The sequence below is a fragment of the Hyperoodon ampullatus genome (assembly GCF_949752795.1).
Source record: "Hyperoodon ampullatus genome assembly, chromosome: 19".
NCBI lineage: Eukaryota > Metazoa > Chordata > Mammalia > Artiodactyla > Ziphiidae > Hyperoodon > Hyperoodon ampullatus.
In genome coordinates, this window is record NC_136932.1 from 48,808,913 (window position 1) to 48,835,603 (window position 26,691).

General features: G+C 50.4%; 1 protein-coding gene across 2 annotated transcripts in view; it reads right to left on the reverse strand.

Annotated features, from left to right (window-relative positions):
• ASIC2 (acid sensing ion channel subunit 2) overlaps positions 1–26,691 on the reverse strand; it is a gene marked incomplete at both ends in the record, with an annotated part of 990,230 nt that overhangs the window by 73,180 nt on the left and 890,359 nt on the right. For both annotated transcript variants that reach the window (XM_079725475.1, XM_079725474.1), the window contains one exon: positions 2,311–2,461. In XM_079725475.1, the coding sequence (XP_079581601.1) occupies positions 2,311–2,461 (151 nt within the window). The remainder of the gene's footprint in view (positions 1–2,310; positions 2,462–26,691) is intronic.

The following is a 26,691-nucleotide window of genomic DNA, read 5'->3' on the forward strand; positions in this document are numbered from 1 at the left end:
TTTACAGTGTGCACACCGCTCTCATCTGATCGGCTGATAAAGGCAGGCCTGGGGCTTGATCTTCGGTCTGACTCTGTAAAGCCACTTTCCTCTGCCTCTGTCATCAAGTTGTCTGTGGCCACTCCCTCAGCAACCAACTTTCAATTTCTTTCTTCTCCATCATCACCCAAATATCCCCTCTAAGGACCCAGGCTCCTTTGCCTGGGGATTGAGAGGAAGTGGGAACGTAAAGGAGGCAAGATGGCATCTGTGGAGCCACACGGCTTGGCAGGTCAGGAAGGCTCCTCCCCACCGAGGACTGTGGTGGTGAGAGGCTTGGCCGTGCCCCCAGCCCTTGGGAGCAATGAGCAAACAGCAGGATGTGGCCGTGCCTCCTTAGGTGGCCTTGTGGACCAGCATCCCTCACCTGCCAGAGCCCACCGCTCATCCTTCAGCAGGTGTGTAGACCTCACTCCCACCCACGTGAGGCTCACCCCCCCCAACCAGCCCAGGAAACGAGCAGCTTTAAGGTGACCAGAGTCTCCAAGAGATGCTCGTGCATGGTGACGTATCAGCCTGAAGAAAGGTACCATAGAGGAAGCCTGGAGGTAGGGATTCAGGAGGCCTGGCTGGCTGGCCTGGGTGAAGTCACCGAACCTCAGCCTCCTTCCCTGGCAAACGGGGATGAGGGGCCCTTCCTAGCACGCGGGGCTGCAGTGAGGGGGAGGCCAGGAGGGAGGACGATTACGGTCCCAGAGGGACCGTCTCCCCCATTGCTGGAGGGGGGACAAGGGATACCGAATTCAGGAAAGTGGACGGGATCAACGAAGCGTCTGCTCAACCGGGGTCAGACTGGGCTCGGAGGGCCTGGAGCCTGAGGTGAGCTGCCAGAGATGGTGCTGGAACGAGTCGCGTGGCGCCCTTTTGCCGCTCAGCTGCAACAGCAGGAGGACTGAGCACAACGCGAGGTGAGTGGCCCTGCTCACCCCCCGCCCCCCGTGGGATGCTCAGACAAGAGCCGCGGGAGGGCCGGTGCGGTGGAGGAGGGAGAGCTCGGGGTTTGTGGGTAGTCGTCCGGGGGTGGGGAGGCCTTCGCTGCCCTCAGAAGCCTGGTGGGCCTGGGCCTGGTGAGGGCCAGACCTCAGGATGGGGGCTGGGGGGATCGGCTGCAGGAATCACGGGGTGGGGACCGCAAGAAGTGAGGGCCAGCCTGCTTGGCCTCCACACGCTCCTCAGCGCCAACCTGAGGGCCCAAGCCTCTGTCCTGCTGGAATCTTCTCTCCCTTCATCCCTCTTCGTGGCCCCTCCCAGGCCCATCTCTAGACCCTCTCCCCCTTCCCCCCGTTTCGCCCTGAACCCAGCGTTAATCTCACTTTGGGTCTCCTTGGCATCCAGCGTCCCACGCCTGGGCACCTTTTTACTCTCTCCACCTGCTGAGACTCTAGAGGCGGTCAGCATCCCTAGGCTTACTGGCCGCATCACTCCAACCTCCGCTTCCGTCATCACGCTGCCTTCTCTGTCTGACCTTCCTGCACCCCTCTTATGAGGACCCACCTGTATAATCCAGGATAATCTCAAGACCCTGTGCAAGTACCCCCTGTTTTCCCTGAACACTCCCTCCTCCCAGGCGAAGGCTGCCGTCCTGCCGCAGCACAGGGGACCCTCACGTCCCACTGGATTCTGTGTCTCCTCCTCTAGGCTGTGATCAAGGGCTTGGTCTTTTTCAATTTAATGTCCTTACTTTTGTGCAAAGCCTGAGATAGCATACGTGGCTAATGAATAGTTTGCTGAATAAATAAATGCATAATTGGATGCATGGAATAAGCTTTGGGGACTGTACACACGGGCAGCCGTGGGGCCAGGCCCCTGTGGCTGTGCCCTTCAGCTCTCCAGCAGCCTCTCCACCTTCCCTCAGTGGGAGGAGTCTGCCTTCCTTTCCCTTGGGCCTGGTAGCTGGGTTGGGATATTCAAGATGGTGGAAGAGGAAGGGGCTGGTTCCTCCCTTCCTCTTCTCCTGAAACCAAGCCACCTACCTCCCCATCCATACTTGTCACTTCCAACCTTCCTCCATGCCTCCTCCCATCCCCCCTGCCTTCCCTTTCCGTTAGTCCCATCATCTGCTCTCTCCCACCTAGTGAAATCCAAGGTGACCCAGGGCATCATCGCAGTCCACACCAGGGACATCCTTCCCATTGACTGTCATGTCACGAACCCCCTGACGGAGAGCAGTCCTTGGCCAGGTGGGCCAAGACAGCCCACCCGCGGCAAACGTCTTCCAGAGTCCGCACCCCTCCACCATCACCCACTGCCCCAGTCCCTGGCCCAGCTCACCTGTCTCTCCCCAGATGGGCAGGTACTCATCCTGCTGAATGTCCAGCATGATCTCCAGCCCGTTGCCTGTCCCCCCCTTGACTGTTGTAAGCAGAGGTTTGCCATCCTCGCCTGAGTTAAACATGTAACACTTCCCATATTTTGTAAACACCTGAAGGAGAGAAGAGAGAGAGAGAGAAGCACATGGGTGACTTCAGACTGGGCTCCAGAGACTGGGGAGACCCCAGAAATCCAACAGCAGGCTAGAGTCCCCACGGCCCGTCACAATCAACCCTCCTGGGGACAATGATTCCTCACTCCTGGCTAATGGCCTGACTTTTGCCAAGTGGGGTTCTGGCATCAAAGAACACATCTGGACACCCTTTGGCTTTGGCTGCAGTGGGATCTGCTCTTTTCTCCCTCTGTAGACCACCCCCCCAGCCCTGGGCAGTAACGTGCCTTTCAAGTGACCAGCATTATCTGTATCCTCTTGACCCTCTAATCTGCGCCTCCAGCCCCAAGCTCTCTCTTGGGTTCCAGACACACTGATCCCACTGCCTGCTAAGCGTGACCTCAGGGGGACCCATGGATCCCCGACACTCAGCATGTCCCCGTGGGATCAAATCTTCCTCAGCCTCTGTGCCCCACTGGATGGTTCTCCTGTACACCATGTCCCGGGGAATAGCACTGCCACCTGCCTAGGGGCTCAAGCCAGACCCTCAGAGTGGCTGTCCACGCCTCCTCTTCCTCACCCCCACATGCAATTAGCCGGCAGGGCTCGTCAACACTGTCTCTACATCCGACTTGAATTTTGCCTTCTCTCTTCTGCACTGCTTTATCTCAGGACCCCCATCATTTCTTGCCTGGGCTGCTGCAGTTTCCTAGCTAGGCTCCCGGATTCCAGACAACTTTCTCCAGCCCATCCTCTAAGTTCACGGTGGCTCACTCTTTCAGAAATGCAAACCTATTATATTAAGCCTGTGCTTAAAATCCACCAGGACTGCCCATCCCCCTTACAGTAAGGTCCAGGCCCTCCCTCCACACTGACTTTTCTATGATGCTCTCTGCCTGCCCTATCCTCCTCTTCCCATCGGAGTCCACGAGAATCCACTAGAAGAGAAGCTCCACGGGTTCAGGGACTACCTCTGCATGTACATCGAGGAATCTAGCACGGGGCCTGGCACCTGGGGGTGCTCCAGAAATATATGTCAAGTGGATGAATGAATGAATGAGTGAATGAATGAATGTGAGTGAGTGGGTGGGTGGAGCCAGATCAAGCAACTTGCAGCACCTCTGGATGTGTCCTGCTGGTTCACGTAGTACTTGCGGTTTTCTAGTTGCTGCTGCTGCCGCCTGTAACTCCTCTCATTCCTCCTTCTGCCTGGACAACATCTAGTTCTCTGCCTGGGCAGCCTCTGTTCCCCAAGACTGGATTGATGCATCTCCTCCTCCAAGAAGCCTTCCCGTGCTCCTGGACCAAGTTATAGGACATCCCTCCTCACTGTTCCCCTTGCTCTTTCACCACGGCAGCTCTCACATGCAACAGTAAACACGGGTGGGTGTTCTTCCTCCCATTATGCAGAGGAAGAAACCACAGCCCAGAGAGGTTAAGCGACTTGCCTAAGGTCACACAGCTATTAAGCAGAGAAGCTGAGATTCAAAGCCATGTCTGTCTGATTCTAACACATGCGATCTTTCTGAGCACGTTGACATTGTCATTGGGATGTTTCTGAGCCATACGCCGCTGCTCTCTGCCTTGTTTTTTCCATCAGCCAATCACTATTCATACGCATGAGCTCCTATTATGTGTAAGTATTATGGGGACAGTATAAGCCCTGCTACTGCTTCTTGTTTTATAACCCCACACTCCCAGTATTTTCCTTTATAGCACACATCAAAGCGTGTGACTAGATGGTGATTCATGCGATTGTTTGTTGGAGGGGGCGGGGGCTGTGTCTGTTTTGTGGAATGAATGAATGAATGGGCTTGCAAGTTGTTGCCCACCTCTGGGAGGCGCCCTTTGGTGCTGGCCAGCCTTGCTGGTTCTGGCAGGAGCTCATGCTGACATCTTGTCCCACCCCCTTCCCTCTCTTTCTCTGCTCTGGCCTTCTCAGCTTCCTAACTGATTGTTCCTAAGCATTTTTGCTTGCTTCTCCATGAAGGCATTTATTAGAGGAAAGACAGTTTACCTTTGCAGGGGCAGGAGAAGGGGCTCAGAGACAGGCGGGCTCATGCTGACGGCACTTCTCTGCTGGCCTCCTTCTCAGCCGCTCCTGCCTGGGCTTTTCGGAGAGGATCATTTTCCTCTCTGCTCAACATCAAAGGCCTGAGAGCTATGTACACACAGTGCAGTTCTGCTACAAATTTGGGACAAGATGCCGCTCTCCTTCCCCATTTCGATGCATAATGACGTGTAAGTGTAACATGCACTTCAAATTTACGCCTTATCGCCGCCAGCCAGAAAATACAATTTATTTAAGTCTAGACTTTTAGGCTGAGCCTGCTGCTTCTTCAGACCTGCCATTCTCCAAGGCGCTTCTCTGCTCTCCCGGTAAGTGCCGACAGCCCCGTCGCGGATAGCAGGGCTGGATTTGCAAAGTTGCTAAGTCTAGAATTGTCCTTAGTTGAATCAGTTTGTAAGAATTGATGGTGCATGTTTCAAACCTGGATCTCCATGAGTGATGGGGCGGTTGTGGGGGAAGCCTGAGATAAAGATGGGCCCCACGACCATCAGTTTCATTGCTCACACCGGTACCGTGTGTTACAGTTCAGAGATGGCACGTGTGCAGCTTCAACTTTCTCAATGGCCCCGTGAAGTTGGAGGGAAGAAAACTAACAGTTCCTGAGCCTCTACTCTGTGCTGGCCCCTGCTTGGCATGTTCATAGGAGTTATAGCATTCCTAATTATGGTCTCAACTACCCTGATGGGGAGGCATCTTATTATCACGTGCCCATTTTACAGTTGGGAAGACTGAGACTTAGTGAAGAGGTAGGTAGTAGAGCTGGGACTCATGGGTGTGACTTTACCACCAAGGAAGTTCCAAGGAAGGAACACTGAAATTTCGAGCCAGACAAGAAGGTATCAAAGCAGATTTCTCATTCTCTGTCAAGTCCGTGGCCTTGAACATGGCATTTACTTTTCCCAACTCCAGTTTCTTCATCTGAAAATTGAGCAAGATAATCTTGCCACGTGGTTGTAATGCCTAAATGAGAGAATGCAAGTGGATTTGTTTGGAAGATTACATAATAGACATCTTTACGAGTTATGGATCCATACTAGGTCCTTTTCAGCAAAAGAGAGAGAAATTATTTGGGTTACGGGGGAGGTCAGTCATAAATTGAAGAATGGGGGCGGGGTTGAGGAGTCCTGTCCTCTCTGCTTATGTCCGCACGATACTAAGCTCATCTTGAAGTAGTTATAGGGGATGGAAACTGCCATGTGCCACTAACTGCTTATTCCTTAAGAATGTTAAGCCTGTTGCTGAAAGCCCAGGGCAGCCAATGAGATCACTGGGGCCATGGAGTTCTGTAGGAAAGGGACATTCTTTGATGCACACAATCCACTTTGAAAATCTACATTTGGATTCCAACAACTGAATTGTGACCAGTTACTGGTAGAGTGGATAGCCACCGCCAGTCTGAAGCTGGCACATTCTAGCCTGTAATTTTCTTTTTTGGCAGTGTCTTTGTTTGGTTTTGGTATCAGGGTGATGGTGGCTTCATAGAATGACTCTGGGAGTGTTCCCTCCTCTTCAATCTTTTGGAAGAGTTTGAGAAGGATCAGTATAAGTTCTTTGTATGTTTGGTAGAATTCCCCAGTGAAGCCCTCTGGCCCTGGACTTTTGTTTACAGGGAGCTTTTTTTTTTTTTTTTTAAACTACAGATTCGATTTCACTTCTAGTGATTGGTCTGTTCAAATGATCTATTTCTTTTTGATTCAGTTTTGGTGGGCCATATGTTTCTAGAAACGTGTCCATTTCTTCTAGGTTATTCAATTTGTTGGCATATAATTGTTCATAGTTGGCACGTTCTAGATAAAAGAAACCTGGATGTGGGGATGGGGAGAGGGTCTCACTGCCTTCCAGTAGCTCTAAGAATAGCCCCGATGTCACAGACTGGCTTTGCTACCCTCTCTGGAGCACCATTCACATTTTATCTGTTGTCACTAATTTTTGCAGCAGCCCTATGAGTTTGGTATTATCACCCCCATCTTACAGATAAGGGAACTGAGGCCCAGAGAGGCTGAACCACGTCACAGAGATGGTAAGTAGAGATTCCAGGGTGAAAGTCATCTTTGCCCAAAATCTTCCCGCCCAAATGTCTCAATTTGCATGTGGAGAGTCTAAGGCTCAGAGAGGTGAAGTGTCCTGCCCCAGGTCACACAGTTTGGGAGTTTGGGAGCAGACCTGAGACCTGGGCTTGGGTCTGTGCTCTTCCTCTAAAGCTTTCTGTTTGCACATGCCAGGGGTTGGAGATTATGGCTAAGCTTCCCTTCCCGGGGTACTGCATCCAGCAATAAGAAAGACTGGCAACTCCAGCTGGCCTGGGTGCCAGCCTCTAGGCTCGGTATGACCTGTTGGGGCACCCCGCCTTACAGAGTCTGGGAAATGCAATGTGGAGCCCTTGCTGGGAAAGGTTAGGAACGGCAGATACCCATGAAGACACAGTTTTCTGGTCCAATTAGTAGTGCAAACAACATTTCAACACCATGTACCTACTTAAGAAAATAAATTATGTATAAGCTCCCTTAAGGACTGTTGAAATATCCACTTACTAGCACACAACTGGGCCTGCAAGCTTCAAACCTTCCAACCCTTCATTAATCCTGACCTTTAGGGCTTCTCCTAAGCAGTGGGTTCCTTGTCTTTTCTTGCTTATTACACTTGAAGGAAATGAAATTGTGCTGCTCCAGAAGGCCTCTAAAGCTCAGTCTTGAGTTGAATGAACTTTCCTCCCAGCGAGTTGCTGAAATTTCTCATTAGGCTGCTTTCAAAATAATGGACATGCTGAAGCCCACTGTTTCATCTGCTCTGTTTTTCTCTGTCAAACTCCTCCAACACATTTCACACATTGGGAAGTGAGACAGTCTGTCAAATGGGTTACCAGGCTTCCAGTAAACAAAATGAAGCTGTCTTTTGTTTTCTGAAGTTGCAAGGAACATTTTTGAAAATGAAATATGGAAGAGGGATGTGTGCGTGAGGAGGCGGCCATAGACAGTCAGCTCTTTGAAGGCAAGGATGGCATCTCGTTAAGAAACCTCCTTGCTTATTCATCTCTTCTTGCAACAGGAATTTTTGACCACCTATCATGTTCCAAGGACTGTTGCATGACTCTGCTTTTTCCCGACAATGAGATTAAAGAGGCGATTTCATCCATTTCATGGATACCCATGAAAGCACCTCCGCATGGCTGTTGTGGTCCTTGGGAATGAAGGAGATGAGGGGAAAGTGGCCCTTTGGCAAACACTTCTCCCCGCTTCCCGACCCGTCTCTTTTAGGACATCATTAATATCATTCTTTTTCGGGCTCCTTTTTGAAGGGGAAAGAAGAATGTACAGTCACTGGGCATTTACCACGAGGCAGGCACGGTGCTGATTGCTTAAACACCTTCTATATTTTAAGGCTCACACAGCCCACAGACGTAGGTGTTATTCTCCCCAATGTGCAGATGAGAAATTGAGGCTCTGTGAGGCTGAATACCTCATCCAAGGTCCTACAGCTAGAGAGTGGTTCGCCTGACTTTTCCCTTTATAGGTATGGGTCGCTCAAAGAACCCTTAGAATTCTTTGAGCGTATACTAGGGTACTGCCATCCCCCTCCTCCAGGCCCCTGCACCCATCTGCCGGGATGTGACATTTGTTGTGCCAGTTTCACTAAGAAGCCCGCCTGTCTCCTCCTTCCAAGCCTGAAGCACAGCCTGGGCCTTTTCTGCTGGGCAACTGTCCAGAGAGCTTCAGACCACGTGGGAAGAGATGTGTGAGCCCCACGCAGATGAAAAGAGCATCAGGTGACTGCAAATCTGTGAGCTGGGGAAACAGCACAGAGGGGAACGACGGGTGACTCTGAGGGCTGTCCTTCAAGTCACACATTTTGTGAGCAAATGTTCTCTAGGAGGACGGCTCACAGAGGCACAGGGGCAACTGGAAGGCACCTGGAGGGTCATTTGAAATGGAGACCCCCGCCGATGAATCCCTCCTGGCACCTCATGTGAGCACCCCAAATTGGGCCTGACCTGGGGTCATGAAGTGGGATGTGGGGAGCTAGAAGCCTTTCAAGTTCGACTGCAGCTTGGCAGGTCGGGGGAGGGGAGTCTGGGCATGATGGAAGTTTCCAAGGGGACTCAAGGATGGCTTGGTTGCTCTTTCTGCTGGGGTCCTCCACTGCCTGTCTCCTGTGGGCAGTACAGGCTGCGTCGTTTTCACCTCTGGATTCCCAGTGCCTGGTCCCGTACCTGGCACGTAGTAGGCACTTCATGGGCAGGTGTCTGGGCGCAAGAAAAAAGTCAAGCATGGAATTGGGAACGAGGCAGCCCCAGCTTCCAATGCTGGCTCTGCCCTGATTTGGGGAAGTCATTTCCTCTTGAACCTTGATCTCTCATCCTCGAAATGCTGGTAAGAATAACTTCCGATAGAACTGTCGTAAACATCCAAAAGGCTGTCATGGGTCTGAAAGCACTTCACAGAAACACAAATCCTCGGGCCGGGCAGAGAACATTCTTGTCTGTGGCCTGGATCCTGTCTAAGCCCTGAAGGAGCAGCGGAGGTGAAAGAGCTGTTATTTGCCTGTAGACACGGAATCTGAGATGTTGTTCCATCTGGGACCACATTTGTGGCTCATCCGTTCAGTTGTTCGGTGAACATCTACAGAACATCTCTTGTGTTCCAGCACCTCCCCGGGCGTTGGGGATGCAGACATGAATCAACTCTTTAGGGACCACCTAGTAGGGAGGGTGGCTCTGCAGAATGATCCTGGGTGGTACCAGGTACTTCGGGGACTGATACAGAATTCTCTCAGGGACAGGGCGGCTGAAACCAGTGGTACTTGGCACGCTGAGAAAAATCCTTTAGGTTGGCTCCTGGTCTTAACAGGGCCATGCTGATGTCAGGAAGGCCAGTGGTGCCCGCTGAGCCCTGCCTACCAGCCTATCACTCCAGCTCTCTTCTGCTTCCGGAACCAAACACCCCTCCCCAACCCCTACCCAGGTAGACAGTGATGGGCTCTACTAAGAGGTGGGCAGGATTTGTGGAAGTCTTTGGAGTCAGGTTATCTCGGCTGAACACCTACTATGTGCCAGCCGTTGTGCACAGTGGATAGTGGAGCTGAGCTGTCAGCTAGTTGACGATCACTAAGACACACATGCAGTGACTGAGAAGAGCTGGCATGTGGTTCTCTCTGAGGAAACCAGTGTCAGTCTCAGTGGACCCCCCGCCAACCCCCCAAGCCTGGCTCTCTGATCTGCACACTGCCAGCAGGTCACCGAGCCCAACTTAGGGATACCGGGCCAAGGCAGGTGGGTTAAGAAAAACAGCCCATTTCTAGCAAGCCAAGGCTCACTGCAAAGACCATCCCCTTGGCTGTCCTCAGATGTGGGGAGCAGGACTCAGGAGGGGTTCCCTGCCTTCGAGGAGGGCAGAGGCTCAGAAAAAGTGAAGGAGAAAGAGCGGGCACAAACCGTCCACAGCCCGGTACCACGTCCCTCTGCTGCCCCCATTCCTTCCTTCTAACCCTGCTGACACGATTCCTGATGCCCCAGCGTGCGCCAGCTCCCAGGCAGAGGCGACTGGAGGCAGGGCTGTGTTCAAGGTGCAGCCACCCGGATGCACCGGGATGTAGCCCTGAGTTCTGCCACATTCGGCCCTTCCAGGGTGCAGAGCCCCACAGCGGGGCACATCTTAGTCTACGTTCTGATTACTCACGAGATAATGGACGGGGAGTGCCCGGCAGAGGGTACCTACCTAGTAACATTAGTTAAGATAATTGTTTGTCGTAGGGCTTCTGCACCCAAGTTCTGAAATCTCAGCTCCTACCCGCTGTGATTTCTGGGTTCCTGGTCCTGTTAGGAGTTCTTTTTACAGCTGCTTGCCTGATCCTGTGACTACAGCCCTGTGCCCTCTTCTAATTGCTGTCTGCTGGACTTTGTAACAGGAATATGTGCCCATTTGGTTTTCCTGTGGCCATGCCCAGATCCCTTCTGGAACATTCCTTGGGTATTCCTCTATAAGAAGTGTGTATCAGCCTGGCTGCTCAGCTGAACCTCACCTTTCCCCCACCTTCCCAGCACCTATCCCAGGGGGCTTGGGTGGGCCTCCCATCCCACTGTGAGTGTTTTATACCTGGATGACCCACCCTGAGATAAGACACATGTCATTCCTTGCACCTGCCTTACTACACACCTTCTGGGAATCGCCCTTCTTTGAGCAGGTGTGGGATGGGGGAGGGGAAAGGTGGGGATCAGAAATGTGTTCTATTTTGTTCCTGGTTAATTTCACATTATTCTATAGGGTTGCATGGAAAACAATGCACGGGTAAAAACCAAATGATGGTTTATGATGTTAACAGAAGTAAAGCAGATGTTCCAATTAATGCCAGGGCTGAAAACAATCCCAAGGTAAGCTGATTCTAAAAGCTGGTCAAGAAAAGGTCAAACAGGTAACAACCCACAGGGCACGAAAATCCTCATATCACTTTCTTACTGATCTCATGTTTTCTCATTAAAAACGTATTTCAGGGGGCTTCCCTGGTGGCGCAGTGGTTGAGGGTCCGCCTGCCCATGCAGGGGACACGGGCTCGTGCCCCGGTCCGGGAAGATCCCACATGCCGCGGAGCGGCTGGGCCCGTGAGCCATGGCCGCTGGGCCTGCGTGTCCGGAGCCTGTGCTCCGCAACGGGAGAGGCCACAGCAGTGAGAGGCCCGCGTACCGCAAAAAAAACCCCAAAAAACAAAAACATATTTCAGCTTCTCCGGGAACTGCTCAGAGGATGTCATTGTCTTCTAGTTCTTCCCCATGGCTGGTCTTGGAGGTTGAGTAGCATGTAATCTCAGTAGCAAAGCTTGAATTATGAATGTTTAAAGGCATCACAGATTCATGAGTGCAGAGGGCAGTTTAATCAGATTGCTTTCCTGAAGTGTGGAATTAAGACCAGCTGGCAGATACACAGCATGCACAATACCACTCTCCTTCCGAGGTCCACAGCAGACATAACTAATGGATCACAGCACTCTTTCCCTGAGTCTCACAGTTTTTTTTCAGCCCAGTAATTCTGGCTGCCACTATTAGAGTTGGCAAGTGAGTTGAATCCTATTTACCCTCCTTGCGCTGGAAGAATGTAAGTTCTGCCGATGGTGCCAGTGTTTCTGTAGTTAAGGGCAATGCCTGATAGTTGGGGAAGTTTTAAGCAGGGCAACTTGAGGGCCACAGTTTTGGGGATTTAGGCAGAAGGGACTCTAGTTGGTGACACAGGCAGAGGTAGGACTTTGTATATTAAAAAAATTGCTTAGACTTGGCCCCTGCACTCTGGTGGAGCAAGCATAAGCTTGGGAACCAAATACCAATTCTGCCATTTATAAGCTTTTAACGTTGGGCTAATATTTCTTGACCACCCCTATGTTTTTCTGTTTCAGACTGGTGGACTAGACTCCCAGGCAACTATAATTTTCATGGTCCCACAGTTCCTTGACTTAGGATCAAAGGACCAAAGGACCTGAGATGATTAGGGGCTTTCAGAATGAAAGACAAAGAATTTTAGTTCATTCAACATCTAATGAGCAACTATCACATGTCAAATACTCTGTGAGGTCCTGGGAATACAAAGATAAATAAGACATGGACACTCCCCTTAGCTGTCAGGGTAGAAATGGAGGAAAAACGGCTTCAGATCATCAAGGCGACAGAGCAGCTGTAAGGCCATCCTTGATTCCCACACATCAGTTTACAGAACGCAGCTCCTGAGGAACAATGAACATGAAGCAAAGTCCGCTTGTGTAGTATTTGTTCTAACCCTTCGGTCCTGTTGAGCTTTTCTACATTTTCAGAGGGCCAGTTTTCAGCTACTGCTTTGATATCAGCATGACCTACCCCAATCTTTTTTTTTTTTTTTTTTTTTTTTTTTTGCGGTACGCGGGCCTCTCACTGTTGTGGCCTCTCCCGTTGTGGAGCACAGGCTCCGGACACGCAGGCTCAGCAGCCATGGCTCACGGGCCCAGCCGCTCCGCAGCATGTGGGATCTTCCCAGACCGGGGCACGAACCCGTGTCCCCTGCATCGGCAGGCGGACTCTCAACCACTGCGCCACCAGGGAAGCCCCTACCCCAATCTTTCCCATCCTCTCCACACTCCCCCACCAAGCCCATCGCATCTCCTCACCTCCAAATCAGAGCCTGGACTAGGATGAGGTAGGTGAGGTGCCTAGGGCACGGAATTTAAGGAGCCACTCACTTCCGGGGGCTGAGAGTGAGCGCCTCCTTAAATTTTGCACCCCAGGTGCCTCGCTTGCCTCACCCTCGTCTGGGCCCTGCTCCAGACAAAGTCAGATGAAGATCGGAAGAAAGACATTCATGATGAAAGTGGCATGACAGGCTGTTCTCACAAGCTTGCAAAATAGACACTACTGTCCCATTCACAGATGAAGAAACTGAGGCTCAGAGAGGGTGAGTTACTTGCAAGAGGCATCGCAGAGAAGTGAAAGATCACAGGCTTTTTTACTGACACAGATCCAGGTGGGGATCCCAGTTCTACCAGTCCTGAGCCATGTGACCTTGGGCCAGTGACTTATCTTCTCTGACCTTCTGATTCCTCCATCTGAAGAATGGCGATAATAACACCTCTCAGGGTCAGATGGGAATGAAGTCCAGGCACTTCCAGCTTCTGGTTCCGTCAGTCTGCTTTCTCATGTGTCAAGTGGACTGGCTGCACCTGCCTCACAGAGATGCCCTGGGGACCAAAATTAATGATGTCTGTACCAACCCCAAGTGAGGTCTGAAGAGCTTTTTGGAAGATCAAATGTAAGTTCCTTAATAGGCTTTGCTGTCTCTCCAGCCCTGTCAACTGTCTGTTCTTCTGGGGTGTGAGGGGGGTAAGCATCTGTTTGGTGAGTGCTTTTAGAGGTCCCTGGTAATAGCTTCAGATCTTCTCTAGAGGGATAATTGAGACGGAATGCCTGCTAAATGTCAGATGCCATGCCAGGAGCTTAAACGCACGTTCCCATTCAAACCACCCAGGAACCCTACTATTTATTCCCACTGTTAGAGAAGAAGAAACAGAATCCATGGGAGGTCAAACGACTGGCCCAAGGTCATGCAGCAAGTCAGAGTAGAGCCAGGAGCTCCACCCTTTTGTCCGATTAAGAAACCTGGGCTTTCTGTATCCCACTATGTAACAGTGACAAAAAGAAATCCAGGTTAATATTTCTCAGCAATGGGGCAAAATCTAGGATTTGCACCTGAGCATGTTCTAACATGTCTGAGTATAAATTAGACTAATTACAAGTCAGGACGTGAAACCACATGAGTGCCAACTGTTTCCTAGACATGGCAGAGCGATGGCTTGAGGCTCTCCAGGATGGCCCAGGGGCGTCACTGATTAACAGCATGAGCCTTTGCTATGTCCCCAAAATTCAACTGAAATTCTACAACGCTGTTCCACCAAATCAGAGAATTGAGGGGGGCAGGTCAGCAGCTCTCTGCATGTTTAAGTCCTATAGGTTCTACCTTGAAAATATCCAGTTAATTTCCTCCTCTCCACCCCTGTAAGCTTCAGGGAGAGCTGTCAGCTGTCACCCCTGCAAGTCTCTGCAGGGGTGAGCATCCTCTAGCTACCATATTCCCTGTATCCGCCCTAGTTTTAGGGACTTAGCAGAAAACCAATGAATGCTGAATAAATTAATGCTTTCATTTATTTGTCTATTTTTGCTCCATCCCCAAACTCTGAGACTATGTCTTACCTATTTATCCAAGGGCTCTATGCAGAGCCTAGCTTAGCATAGGTACTCAGTAGAAGTTTGTTGAATGATCAACTTCAAAGAGGATGACTGAAAGAATAATGGTGCAATTTGTTTTATAAAGAAAGAAATTTGCACACAACAGTAGCTGATCAAAAACTGTATAAAGCTAGGACTCCTGTGCGGCTCCCCCCGTGAGCCAGCTTTCTTCAAAGCAGGGACTTAAGCAAGTGGCCAAGACCTCTGCCTGAGCTCACGACTTCAGGTTGGATGGGCTGGGGAGAGATTTGATGAGGGTGAAATCAGGGTTCCCTTTTATCAATGTCAGCAGCCAGTTCCCCTGTCTTCTGAGAACAAAGAAGAAATGGCTGGAGGAAGTGGGGGTATTTAAAATGGAAAAAGAGCAGACTTAAGGAGGATCATGACAGCTATCTGTAAATATTTGAGGGGATATCATTTGGAAGAGAGAAGAGACTTATTCTGTACTGCCATGGAGAATAGTGCCAAGATCTGGGTTGGATGTAGGGAAAGAACTTAACAATTAAAATATGCCACAGTAATCTTTCTGGGGAGATGGACATATTCTATATCCTAAGGCTATGGGTTACACAAGTGTATCTATTTGTCAAAACAATACAGGTAAGATAGGTGCATTTCAGTATACATAAATTTTACAACAACAATAGGAAATGTTAAATCATCATTATCATCATCATTGTCCTTAAGCGAGGGATAGCGGTGAACAGAGGAACAGAGGAAAAAAGAATGTCAGAATGTTAATATTGGGGCTTCCCTGGTGGCGCAGTGGTTGAGAGTCCGCCTGCTGATGCAGGGGACACGGGTTCGTGCCCCGGTCTGGGAAGATCCCACATGCCGCGGAGCGGCTGGGCCCGTGAGCCATGGCTGCTGAGCCTGCGCGTCCGGAGCCTGTGCTCCACAACAGGAGAGGCCACAACAGTGAGAGGCCTGCGTACCGCAAAAAAAAAAAAAAAAAAAAAAAGTTAATATTGTTGGATCTGGATGGTGGGCACATGGGGTTCCTTATACTATCTTGTTTACTTTGTATATGTTTAAAATTTTTTCATAATTAAAAGCTGATATATGTTCATTATTGAACAGAGATGAATCTAATGGGCTGTGTTGGGAGACAGTGAGCTCCCTGTCGCTAGAAGTGTTTATGCAAATACTCTGTGCATCCTCAACACCGCCACCCAGGAGGGTATTCCAGGAGCAGGGGCCTGAACCAGATAACCTTGGTCAGGATCCTCATCCTTCTCCTCCCTGAGTGGGGGTGTTGGGCAAGCCTGTCCTGTCCTGGCAGAGGGTCTGGAGGAGAGCTGGATCCTCCAGAGCCATGAACTGGAGCCAGAGACCCTCATTCCAGACAGTGGGAGATGCTGGGGCTAAAATACCCAAGGTGTCTAGGAAGGCCGCTAGACTTGGGGGGAGGGGCGTGGAGTGAGGAAAGGATCCAAGTCAAGAAGAGGAACTGCAGGTGTGGAAAGCAGTCTTGAGTTTTCAGGCTCTGAGCCATATGCCACTGCTGACTAGATGTTTTAACCTGAGCAAGACACTCAACCTCTATGAGCCTCAGTTTTCTCATCTGGAAAATGGGAGGCGGGACCTACCTCATAGGATTAAATGAGCTTGGGTGCCTGGCATCTAGACAGCCATGCTCATTAGGGTTATTACTACTTAAAAGGGGGAGATGAGCCCAAGGAAAGACAGGCTCCCGTGGGGAGAAAGGGATGGGCTTGAAGGCCTGTCTCATTCACCAGCTACCACTGGAGGCCACATCTTAGGGATGGCGAAGGGAGGGGTGTCTGAATGGGTCAGCCTGGCTTAAAGGGCAGGAAAAAAAAATCTATGAGAACTCTTTCATTGATAACATCCCAGGATTCTAGAGGGATCCCAAGCAATTTCTAGGAGTAACTGCTGGGGCTCTCCACGCCCCAGTTCATTGCTGTTGCTGTAGAGGTACCTGGTGCTGGAGAGCTGTGTGTCCACGTTGACAGGACACAGTCTCCCCTTGGCAGCCCCCATGGACCCCAGACCCACTTGGCTACAGCTATGACCCCACCTCAGACCCTAAGCTTGTTTGGATCGGGCCTGGAGTCATACACAGTGAACTCCACAGGGCAGGAAAGGCACCCTCATCTCGCCTGGTACACAGTGGGTGTGTAATAAATGGGCTCCAGGTAAACAAACGGACGCTTAGCTAAATGTGGAGACAGGTGCTTTAGCCAGACCTGCTCACTCCAGGGCTCATGTCCCTGGGGGGACCTGTGAGGCTGGGGGGACAGTCTGTCCTCCCCCATCTGGGCCCACAGACCCCCCAGGGGACCGACTGGCAGCCACTGTCAGCAGGCGGTGCTCACGGCAGACGGTGGTAGCCTCTTCATTTCCTCGAACGGCTTGGAGCACCAGCACGGTCACCCACTGAACACACCATACATCAGATGCCTAATGGCGCGTTTTAGAACATAAGTGGTAACCACCAAATGGGACCCAGGAAAGGAATTAGAGCCAGATGCACAGTGGGGAGGGAAAAAAAAATTGAGAAGAGCCTCGGAGGAAGTGGGGCCCGATGCAATCGTCCCGAGACAGGAGAAACCATCTCTCAAGCACCTATAGGCCAGGGGAGTCCACTTCATTTAAAATTGGCACCCTTTACAGAGAGCTGGGCTGGACGCGGGGCCCCTTGCAGGTCAGTGTTGCCTGGACTGGGCCTGCTTGGTCCGACCCTGACCACAGCATCCTGAACTGCTCTGGGAGCCCCTCCCGGCCACTCATTCAGGTTTTCATTCAACAAACATTTTTGCACACCTGCTCTCTGGTATGAGGTTATGTACCAGGGCATCTAAACGCAAGAGTTCAGACTCAAATTGTCTGATTTCAAATACTGGCTCTGTTCCGACCTAGAAGTAAGTTAATTTCCCTTCCTCAGTTCTTCTTTGTAATACCCTCCACCTTGCAAATCTGTCATGCAGTTAAATGAGAATATGGGGCAAGTGTTTAGAACAGCAGTGAATATATCCCCAAGGGTCTCTGCCCTCCTGGGGATGCACTCTGACATTCCAGTGGAGGGAGGGGACTGTGGGCCAGATCCCCTGTGTCCAGCTTGGGGAGTGCACACAGTAGGTATTCAGGGGATTTTATCTGAATTGAGCAGAGCCCATGTACACACATGCACACATGTGTACACACTTGTATACACACACACACACACACACGCCACCTAGAGCCCCCAGCAGAGATCTATTTCCTTGGTAGGTGGACTTTTCCAGACCCCTTGGTGGAGAGATGGCTATTCCTGGGTCCTGGCTTTATGCAGGCATCTTGGTTCCAGGGCTTTCTCATTTCTGGAACCTGAAGTTTCCTTTTCTTTCGAGCTTGGCTCTGCATTAAAGATTTTTTAAAAACTGTACTTTGTTCTGCATGTCTACGTGCATGGAGTGGAAGACGGGTCTGGGTTGGCTCAGTCCACTGACGGTGGAACTAGAAATCATGGCTGGAATTTTAATTTGTGGCGCTGTGAGCGGAGGAAGTGGAGGATGAGATGGGAAAGGTGGCTTGGGCCGGACTGTGAAGAACCTGATTCTGGGTTAAGGCCAAGCGTCGTGTGAGACAGCTTACACAGTTATGTATTTAATCCTCATCGTGGTCTTTTGTGTTATTATGCCCCTTTTAGGGATGGAAAACTTAGACTCTGAGAGGTTACAAGACATTCTACCCTAAGCAAATGATCATCCCCAAATCAGCCCTTTAAGCCCATAAGCAGGGCTCAGGATCCAAACTCACATCCATGGTCCCTAAGTCCCCGTGTCCCCAAGAATAAAACAGTGTTGCCAACAGGCATTGGGGAAACAATGAGGGACCTGGGGAAATACAAAGGCCGGGTAAGGTCTATATTGATCTCTCAGGCTAGGCATTGGAATGGAGATGAAGAGCGCCCTGGCCCCCATCACTACCACCAAAGAGAAAGAAAGAGAAAAGGAGAAGCTGAATGGAGGTTAAAAGTGGAAGAGCAGAGGGAAATCAATGCAGGCGCTACGAGAAGGCTCTGGGATGGAGGATGGGGGCGAAGCTGCTGCGAAAGGATCAAACCCTCCATCCACAGGAGACGACTCCCAGTTCTCAGAATGTCTCAGCTCATTTGACAGAAGAGGGAGCTGGAGTGTAGGGAGAGGAGCCCCAACTTCTGCTTCTGGGCTTGATGGACTGAAGGACTCCTTCATTCATGCATTCAACATCCAATCTCCTCTACACCCGGCACTGAGCACTATGGGATTGCCAAGGACATAGATGCCGAGGGAAGATATCCTGAGCAAATACGTGTTAGGTACTTACAGGCAACGTCTCCTTTATTTCTCTGAAAGACTCAGCGTGGGAGGTGTTAGATTCCCATTTTACATATAAGAAAGCTGAGCTCAGAAAGGGTCAGTCAGGTACCCAAGGTAGAGTGGGACTGACATCCAGGGTCAGCGTAATACAAAGTCGATTCCTTTCCACTAGCGCACGCTGCTTCCCTGCTATCACCCCTGCCTCGAGAGCTTAACAACCAGCGCGGTTATAACATTTATGCCCCAAGGAGGGCACCTCTGACAGTGAAAGGTGGGGGCACTCTTAGTAATTACATCAGGACAACAGGGAGAACCTGGCATCGTCCTGGGCGGACTGGGATGTACTATACCATCGTATATAGTGCCTATGCTATACCCTATACTAAAGGCGCGTTAGTATTTATATTTGCACAGAGCTTTGAAGCTTTCCAATGCATTCCCTCACTTTCAGTCATGCCTTATTCATATGGTGAAATGAGAAAAGTTTCCCAGATAACTGAAGCTCATCCTTTTCAACGCGATGTTTTGAGAATCTGGATGATTCTGGATGGTGCACTTTGAAATGCAGATCAGGTTTTCCCGCTTGAGGAAGGAGCACTTCACCATGTCGTCCCCACGCTGGCCTGGCTCTCCCACTTAGCTGGGGAGAGCTCCTGCAGCCTGCAGGACTCAGGGCAGAGCTCTGAGAAGGGGGACTCCAGGGCCTCCCCTGCCCCAAGAGAAGGGCTGGCAGCAACACCTGCTCTATAAGACTGTCGGATTCTCAGACCCCAGTAGGTCTGTACTGGGCTTTCTGCGGTCAGCTTCTTTTACAGAAACTCAAAACCAGCATCAACTAAGTCAGAGCCTTAGGAGAGCAGAGAAACGTCAGTGCAAAGAAGATGAGAAGGCGTTGGGGTGGGGGGAGAGGACCTCTTTGAGCTCAGTGAGCTCAGACTCTCCACGTTACAGATGAAGGGAAGGAATATGACTTGCCCAGAGTCACGTTGCTAATTAGCGGCAAAGACGGGACTGGAATCCAGGTTCCCTGACTCCCAGGCTTGAGTTCATCCTGCTGAGCCCTGCTGCCTCTCTTCTTCCCTCCCCCACACCTCCGCACGGGACCTCTGGCAAGCGCCCCGGACACGCTCCGCTCTATCATGCCTCTGTGCCTTTGCACCTGCTGTTCCACCTGCCTGGCATGCCCTTCCCGGGAGTACCTTGCCTGGCAAACTCCCTCCTCCTTCGAGAGGAAGTGGAAGCGTCCTATCTGGTAGCCTTACGCGAATCACTAGACCTTGTTCATGGGTTAATTTTTGGTATCTATTATACTGGGAAATTTATGTGTCTGCCTCTCCTTTTGATTCCAGGCTCCCAGAGGGCAAAGATTCCTTCTTGTTCATTTCTGTATCCCAGCAGCCCGCACAAGGCGGGGAACGGAGTAAGCTTTCCATCAATGTTATTGCATGAAATTGAAATGCCCTTGGGGGGAAGGGAGTTATGACAGGAGAGGCTGCCTGGCAAGGGGCGAAAGATGGAGGCCAGGGAGGAGGAGACAGGAGTCGACAGCTGATTCCTCCCATCACCACAGGGCCAAGGGTGGTCCCGTGCAGAGAAGGGGTTTAGAACAGGTCTGAGGGTGCGGGGAGAGGGCAAGGCGGGTTGGCAGCCCCAGAGACTGCTCGACCCTGCATCTGCTGATTGGATTCTCTCCGGAAAAGTACCAGTGAATTAAAGCCCAATAAAAAAGGCAGTTAAGTCCAAACTCACTGATGCCTTAAGCTCCCCCAGGTCAGTGAGCCAGCATGCAAGCTGGGCCGATATTTCTCCATTTCTTCCCATGTCTACATTGCTCTCCAGTGAAGCAACGGTGACACATTTTATTTCAACCATAAATGGAGCAGAGAGACAGATAGCAAAATGATGGCTGCTGCCTTCTCCAGAGGGGAGGCTCTGGATCCCATCCAAGAGACTCCTGTCAGCAGGCGTGATGTCCACGTCCTGACCTTGGGCTCCGGATGGGGTACTGGTGGTCCGATCTGTGCCTGTGTTCCCGTGTGCATGTGTGTTTGCCTACGTGTACTGGGGGTGTGTATGCCTGTATGTGTGTGTGCACTGTGGTTTGCTACATAGATGCATGCAGTCTGCACATCTGTGGGTTGATTCATCCATTTATTCCATACATATTTAGTGAGCACCTACTTTGTGCCAGACACTGTACTTGCCTCTGGTGTTTTCATGGTGAAAAAGACAGTCTCAGCTCCTACCCTGTGGGTTATACAGTCCAAAGGTGTAGAGGGGAAGACAGACAACAAAACAAGTAATAACAACGACACGCATTGAATGTTATATAGGTGCGGGTGTGCACATGCATGCTTGAATATCTGAATGCATGCTGGCCTGGAAATCTAAGTAAGTGTGTACATGAATAAAGTGGCGTGTGTTGGGGGAGGGGAAGAAAAGAGAGAGAATTGAAGTCGTCGGGGCACCTGAGTCAGAACAAGGGACCTAATACCTAAAGAGTGAGCACAACCCACGGCCATGGCCTCCCCATTTCCTCTCGTTTCCCCTGGAGGTCTTCTGACCTCTGCTCAGTCACAGGAACCTTTGGAGGCCAGTGGCTGACCCTCATTGCTGGGTGGATGGAGAAACCCTGGACTAGGATGATGGGAATGTGGATTTTATTCCCAGTCCTGCTGCTAAGTAGGAAGTCCACTGCAAAGAGGGATGTGGAGTTAGGAGTCCTGAGCCTGTCACGTAGTAGCTGTATAACCTTGGGCACCTCTCTTAGTCTCTCTGAGTCTCAGATTCCTTATCCGTGAGAGTGCGAATAGCATCTCTGTTAACCAGCACAAGATTGCTGTGACAGTCCACGATCCTACAGCATCCAGACAAAAGTGGGATGTAACTATCATTGATAATAGTGATTGTTCCCACCATGGCCAACCCGCTGCTCGCTGGGCCTTTCTAACACACGACTCCAGTAGTGCCTGAAAACGCCTGCATAGCATTTTCCAAAGTATTTTCCAGAAAACATGATTTCTATGAGGTGCTTAAAGGAAAAAAACCTCTGTGGTCAAATAGGTTAGAAAATGTTGGGCTAAACAGAGCTAAACATGTTGGTTTCTTGCAGGCCTTCTCAGAGCCTTTAATATACCCACGTACATTGTGAATCTCCAAGAGTGGGCACAGTAAGCACCATTTCTGTGCTCCAGAGGATCCCTCCAGAGGCTAGGACTTCAGGGTACATTTGGGAGTGACTTCAGGAAGCCCTAGTAGGGGGCTGTGGAAGGACGGCAGGGAAGGGAAGGCCACTGTATATGGTAAACTTGGAGTCAGTTTCTGCTGTGGTGCCTGGGGCTTAGCCCTGTAGGGGACCTCCTGGAGATGGTGAAAAACACACTGCAGGGGTAATCACCCCAGATTGGGGAGGGAGCTGGCCGTTCATCTGTTTGCTCCTGTTTATCATTGGTTGAGAGCTGCTCCTGGGGTGTCCACACCCCAAACTTCCCGCCTGCCCTGGGGCTCAGGCCTGGGATGTCCCTGTGCCCAGAGGCTACTCTGAGGCAGAAAGTCACAGGTGTTTGCAGGAAGTGCCTGACAGCAGGCAAAGAGAGTACAGAGGCCACGTGGCTAGAGCACTGACAGCATCTCCACAAACTCCTCACCTGGCTTGACCTCCAAGTCTATGTTTGGATCCATCGTCACCAGATGGGATTATGGCTCCATAGACCCCTCCGCAATGAACACTGGCTGACACGATAACGTACAAAATCTCTCCACGGACTGGCCCTAATCTATTTTTCCAATCGTATCCATTTCTACTCCCTTTGAGCCTAAAAGTCAGGCTACATGGATTACTATAGTGGGAGAGGAATAGGGTGGGTGGTGTGGATACAAACATCTCTTCCAATTTGGACTTTCCTGGGACACTTTAGAGCTCTTGTGCATGAGTATATGTTGGATATACCTCCTGGAATAGGGTCTGGGACTCACTATAGGGGAGAGGCACCAAGCAATACAGGGCATGGAAGCTCCTGGAAGGTGGTGACCCAAGGTATCTGGCACCAAGAAAGCCAGAATTTTTCTTGAAAGAAGCCAAGATGGAGGCTGGTAAGCCAGAGCCAAGCTTTGGGTACAAAGTGTCAGTGAGAAACAACGGATGGGTCAAGATAGGCCAGAATATGCCAGAATGTTCCAGAATGTTCCAATTTCCCTTTGCCTGCCCTAGTGTCTTAAGGAGCCACAAACAGAATGTCAGAGCTGGAGGTACAGAGCCCTGGGGATCATCTAACCCCAAACACTTGTTTTAAAGAATAAGGAAAATTGAGGACCAGAGTGGTGAAGGGACTTCCTCAACGTCACCCAGCAATTTAGGAGCAGCGCCTGATCAGAACGCACGTTTCTTGCTCACTAGTGAGCCCTTCGTCTTGGATTCATTGACTAATAGGGTTCCTTCTTGCCAAGAATCTGACCATCGCCTATGGGTTCTCTGATAAGAAAGAAACCCCCACTGAGCAATTTCCCTTTGCTCAAGCCCCTCCCCGCCAGACTGGGACAGGGAGGGGCCTTCACATCTCCTCCACCTTTCATCTCAGTCCGTGTATTCCCTGGAGGGTTCCCTGCCACCTCAGGTAGTAAAAGCATTTGCAGTTTTAGACATGTCAGTAAGTTTCTCCAGGCAGTGTAAGGGAGCATGAATGCTAATGCCTCCATCTGGGGATTATGTTAATACACTATCCTGAACTGACATTTTAAAAATTGCACATTTTAATTGGCTGCCTCTTCCATCTCCAAGTCTAGGATCATACAGTAATTAGGAAGTGGGACGGTGGAGGTTGCCAGCGAGATGCCCTTGGCTGGGTTGCAAGGAGTGCTGGCCTGGAAGTCGGAAGGCTTGGGATCTAGCTGCCAGGTGTGTGACCTTGGGCAGGTCACTTCTCATGTCTAGGTCTCACTCTCTTCGTATGAAAGTCAGGAGTTAGGGCTTGACAACCCCCACGGCTCCTTCCAGCTCTAACCTTCCATGAGTTTTGGACTGCTAGAGTCCCCCCACATTTCTTGTCTTCCTCCTATCATCTATGTCCTGAATGCCAGGACTGTCAGCAACACCATTTCCCTTCTGACTCTGGAACTTATGTGTTGGGGACATACCTTTTCCTGCCTACTTGGTAGCTCCCTGGGTCTTACCTTCCAGACCTCTCAGCCTGAGTCCAACCTCTGCCCCACCTGGAGTTAAGTATGATGAGGATGGAGCTGTTTCAAGTCCCTTTCCCCCCAAATCCATCCTTTCTCTGATGCCCAAAACAAGGTTTCTTGGGAAAATCATTAAGTCTGTTCTGACCTTCACTCTATGGCCCATGGTTGCCAAATATGATCTTCTTTTAGCTCATCCAGTACTTAATTGGTGACTGTAGTGGCAACACTGCTCTGGGCAAGGACCTCCCACACCCCTTTCCTTGATGTGTCCCAGTACTTCAGTGACTGCCCTGGGCAAGTGTCCATAATCTCTCACCCGGGCTACTAGAGACCCCTGTCCCCCAGCCCTGTTCCCTTCTGGCTTTGATGCTGCCAAAGCCCTCTTCATTCCCTGCAGCGGCCTGTCTCTCCTGCAGGCCTCACAGACTGGCCCCTGGTCACAAGGACACACACACCCAAACACCCTCACCAAGGGCCACCTCTTGAAGAGTACCTGCACACCTCCCTTCCCCTCTCGGCCCAGAGTGATAAGACTGAATGCTTGAATAAGTATGAAACTTGGAGGCAGGAAGACATGACTGCTGGCCCTGGACTTACCGCTATCTACTGTGTTCTTACGCTGTCCTTTTACTTTACGGAGATTCAGTTCTCCTGTGTGTACAATTTACTTTACGGAGATGCAGTTCTCCTGTGTGTTCTCTCTTGCCCTGCCTACCTGCCAGGGTGAAGCTTAGTGAAAGAAGTCAGACAGAGAAAGACAAATACTCTATGTTACCGTTTATGTGTGGAACCCCCAAAATAAAACAAATGAATGTATATAACAAAACAGAAGCAGACTGAGAGATACAGAGAACAAACCAGTGATTACTAGTTGGGAGAGGGAAGGGAGAGGGGCAAGATAGGGGTATGAGATTAAGGGTAGAAACTACTACTATGTATTAAAAAGATAAGCAACAAGGATATATTGTACAGCACAAGGACTATAGTCATTATTTTGAAATAACTTTAAAAGGAGGATAATCTATAAAAATACTGAGTCGCTATGTTATGTACCTGAAACTAATATAATATTGTAAATCAGCTGTAGTTCAAAAATAAATAAACAAACAAATAAATAAGTAAGAAAGCCTCCCACGTGAGTCTCATGAGTTCTGATGTTTAAGGATCACGGGCTTATTTTTTTATATCTGAATATCTGAAATCCCCGGATTGCACACTCAACTCTCCCTTTAGCTCCTTGAGCCCACTTAGCATGCTCTGAAAGTGACGCTACACGCCTCCAGTCTGATGAGTTTTCCTCCCACTTTCCAACTCCAGGATATTTTTCGAGTATGTCCAAGAGGCATCACGGTGTAGTGGAAAGGCAGGAGCTTCGGATTAGACCAGTATTTCAATCCCGGCTCTGCTTTGATCATCTAAGTGACTTCAGGTAGATCCCTGTCTCTTTATTGTTCTTTTCTCTCTAATGGGGATAGTAGTCATTATCGCAGGGTTGTGATAACAGGAAATAAGTTTATATATGAAAAGTAGCCACCACATGTAGAGGCTCACAAAAAACTAGTTCCTCCATCCAAGGGGGTGGAGACCTGCCTTGGTTTGTTTAAAGTGGATGTCACCCCACATGGCATGTCTGAACTGAGACCCATGTGGGACCTGATTCTGAGAACCTGGCAGCAGCTGAAAACTTTGCCTGAACTCCCCAAAGCCCAAGTCCTGCCCTGAGTGAGAGCCACTGCTCTTTGCCTGTGCAAGACTATTAAAGTTTAATGAGCAACTCTGTGTGCCATGCATTATTAAAGCCATGCTGGACTGGCTGTTAAAACCAGCCAGGGCTGCCCCTGGTTCCCCTGGGGTGTGGGTCAGGCCGGGAGGCGGAGCCAGAAGACACCGTGACAGGGTGGGGATAGCTGTCACTCTGGATGGGGGCTGCAAAGCTTAAGTGATTGGCACCGTGGCCACCTGTAAAGCTCTGTGGTCCTAGATATCTGTGCTGAGCTTGGCAATGGCTCTGAGTTGCAGCTTTTCATCTGCAGAGAAAGACAGCTCACCTGTCTCCCTCATCGGACTGGGGCCTCCCCTTGGACAGAGCTTTGCCTCTCTCATCAGACTGGGGTTCTCTAGGGTGGGGTTGTATCCCTCCCATCAGATTGGAACTTCCATTAGGGCAGGACTGTTCTCTCTGCATCAGACTAGGAGGGTTCCTGGGCGGGACTATTTCTCTGCCATCAGACTGAGGGCGGAGGCTGCTTGCTGGCCTTTGTCCCAGAGGCTCTAGAACCCTGTCTTTTCTCAGCCCTGAAGCGCCCGCTGCCCTTTGCTTTGTAAGCACTTCAAAACAGAAGGCAAACAGCGTTCTTTTACAGGTTATTGGCTTTTAAGTAAAGATAGTTAAAATAATTTATATCTTGCTCAGGGGGAAAATGGGAGAGAAGAAGCGGGGGTAGGTTTTCCTGGCAAGGAAAAGCAGCATAAAATGTCCGAAAAGTGCTCACTCAGCGGCCTCTATTCCTTCAAGCGCGGAGCAAACACCCGAGATTAAAGCAAAGCTCTGGGGATGGGTTAGCGCTAGAGCTGTGACTGCAGATTTGACCCAAACACTCTGGAGCTGGAGTCGGGCTTCCCAGAAGATGAGGGACAGAGATGGAGGGCTGGGTCCTCTGGCGAGGATAAAAGGGTGCTGGTGGGGTGGTGTAATTCCCATTACTTGGGCTTCAACTTCTGTTCAGTACTTTATATGCTGAGCTTTAGGGCAGGAGCTGGCCTAGGAGGTAAGGACCTCGGATTCTCCCAGCTACTAACTCCCTGTGTTATCTGGGTAATCCCTCATTCTCACTAAGCCTTAGCCTTCAATGCCTTGAGGTCCCTCGTAACCCTAATATTCCAGAATCCTCATTCTAAATATCTTTGTTAAGCATCCTTTCAGCCTCCTAAGCTTTTCCTTAACACA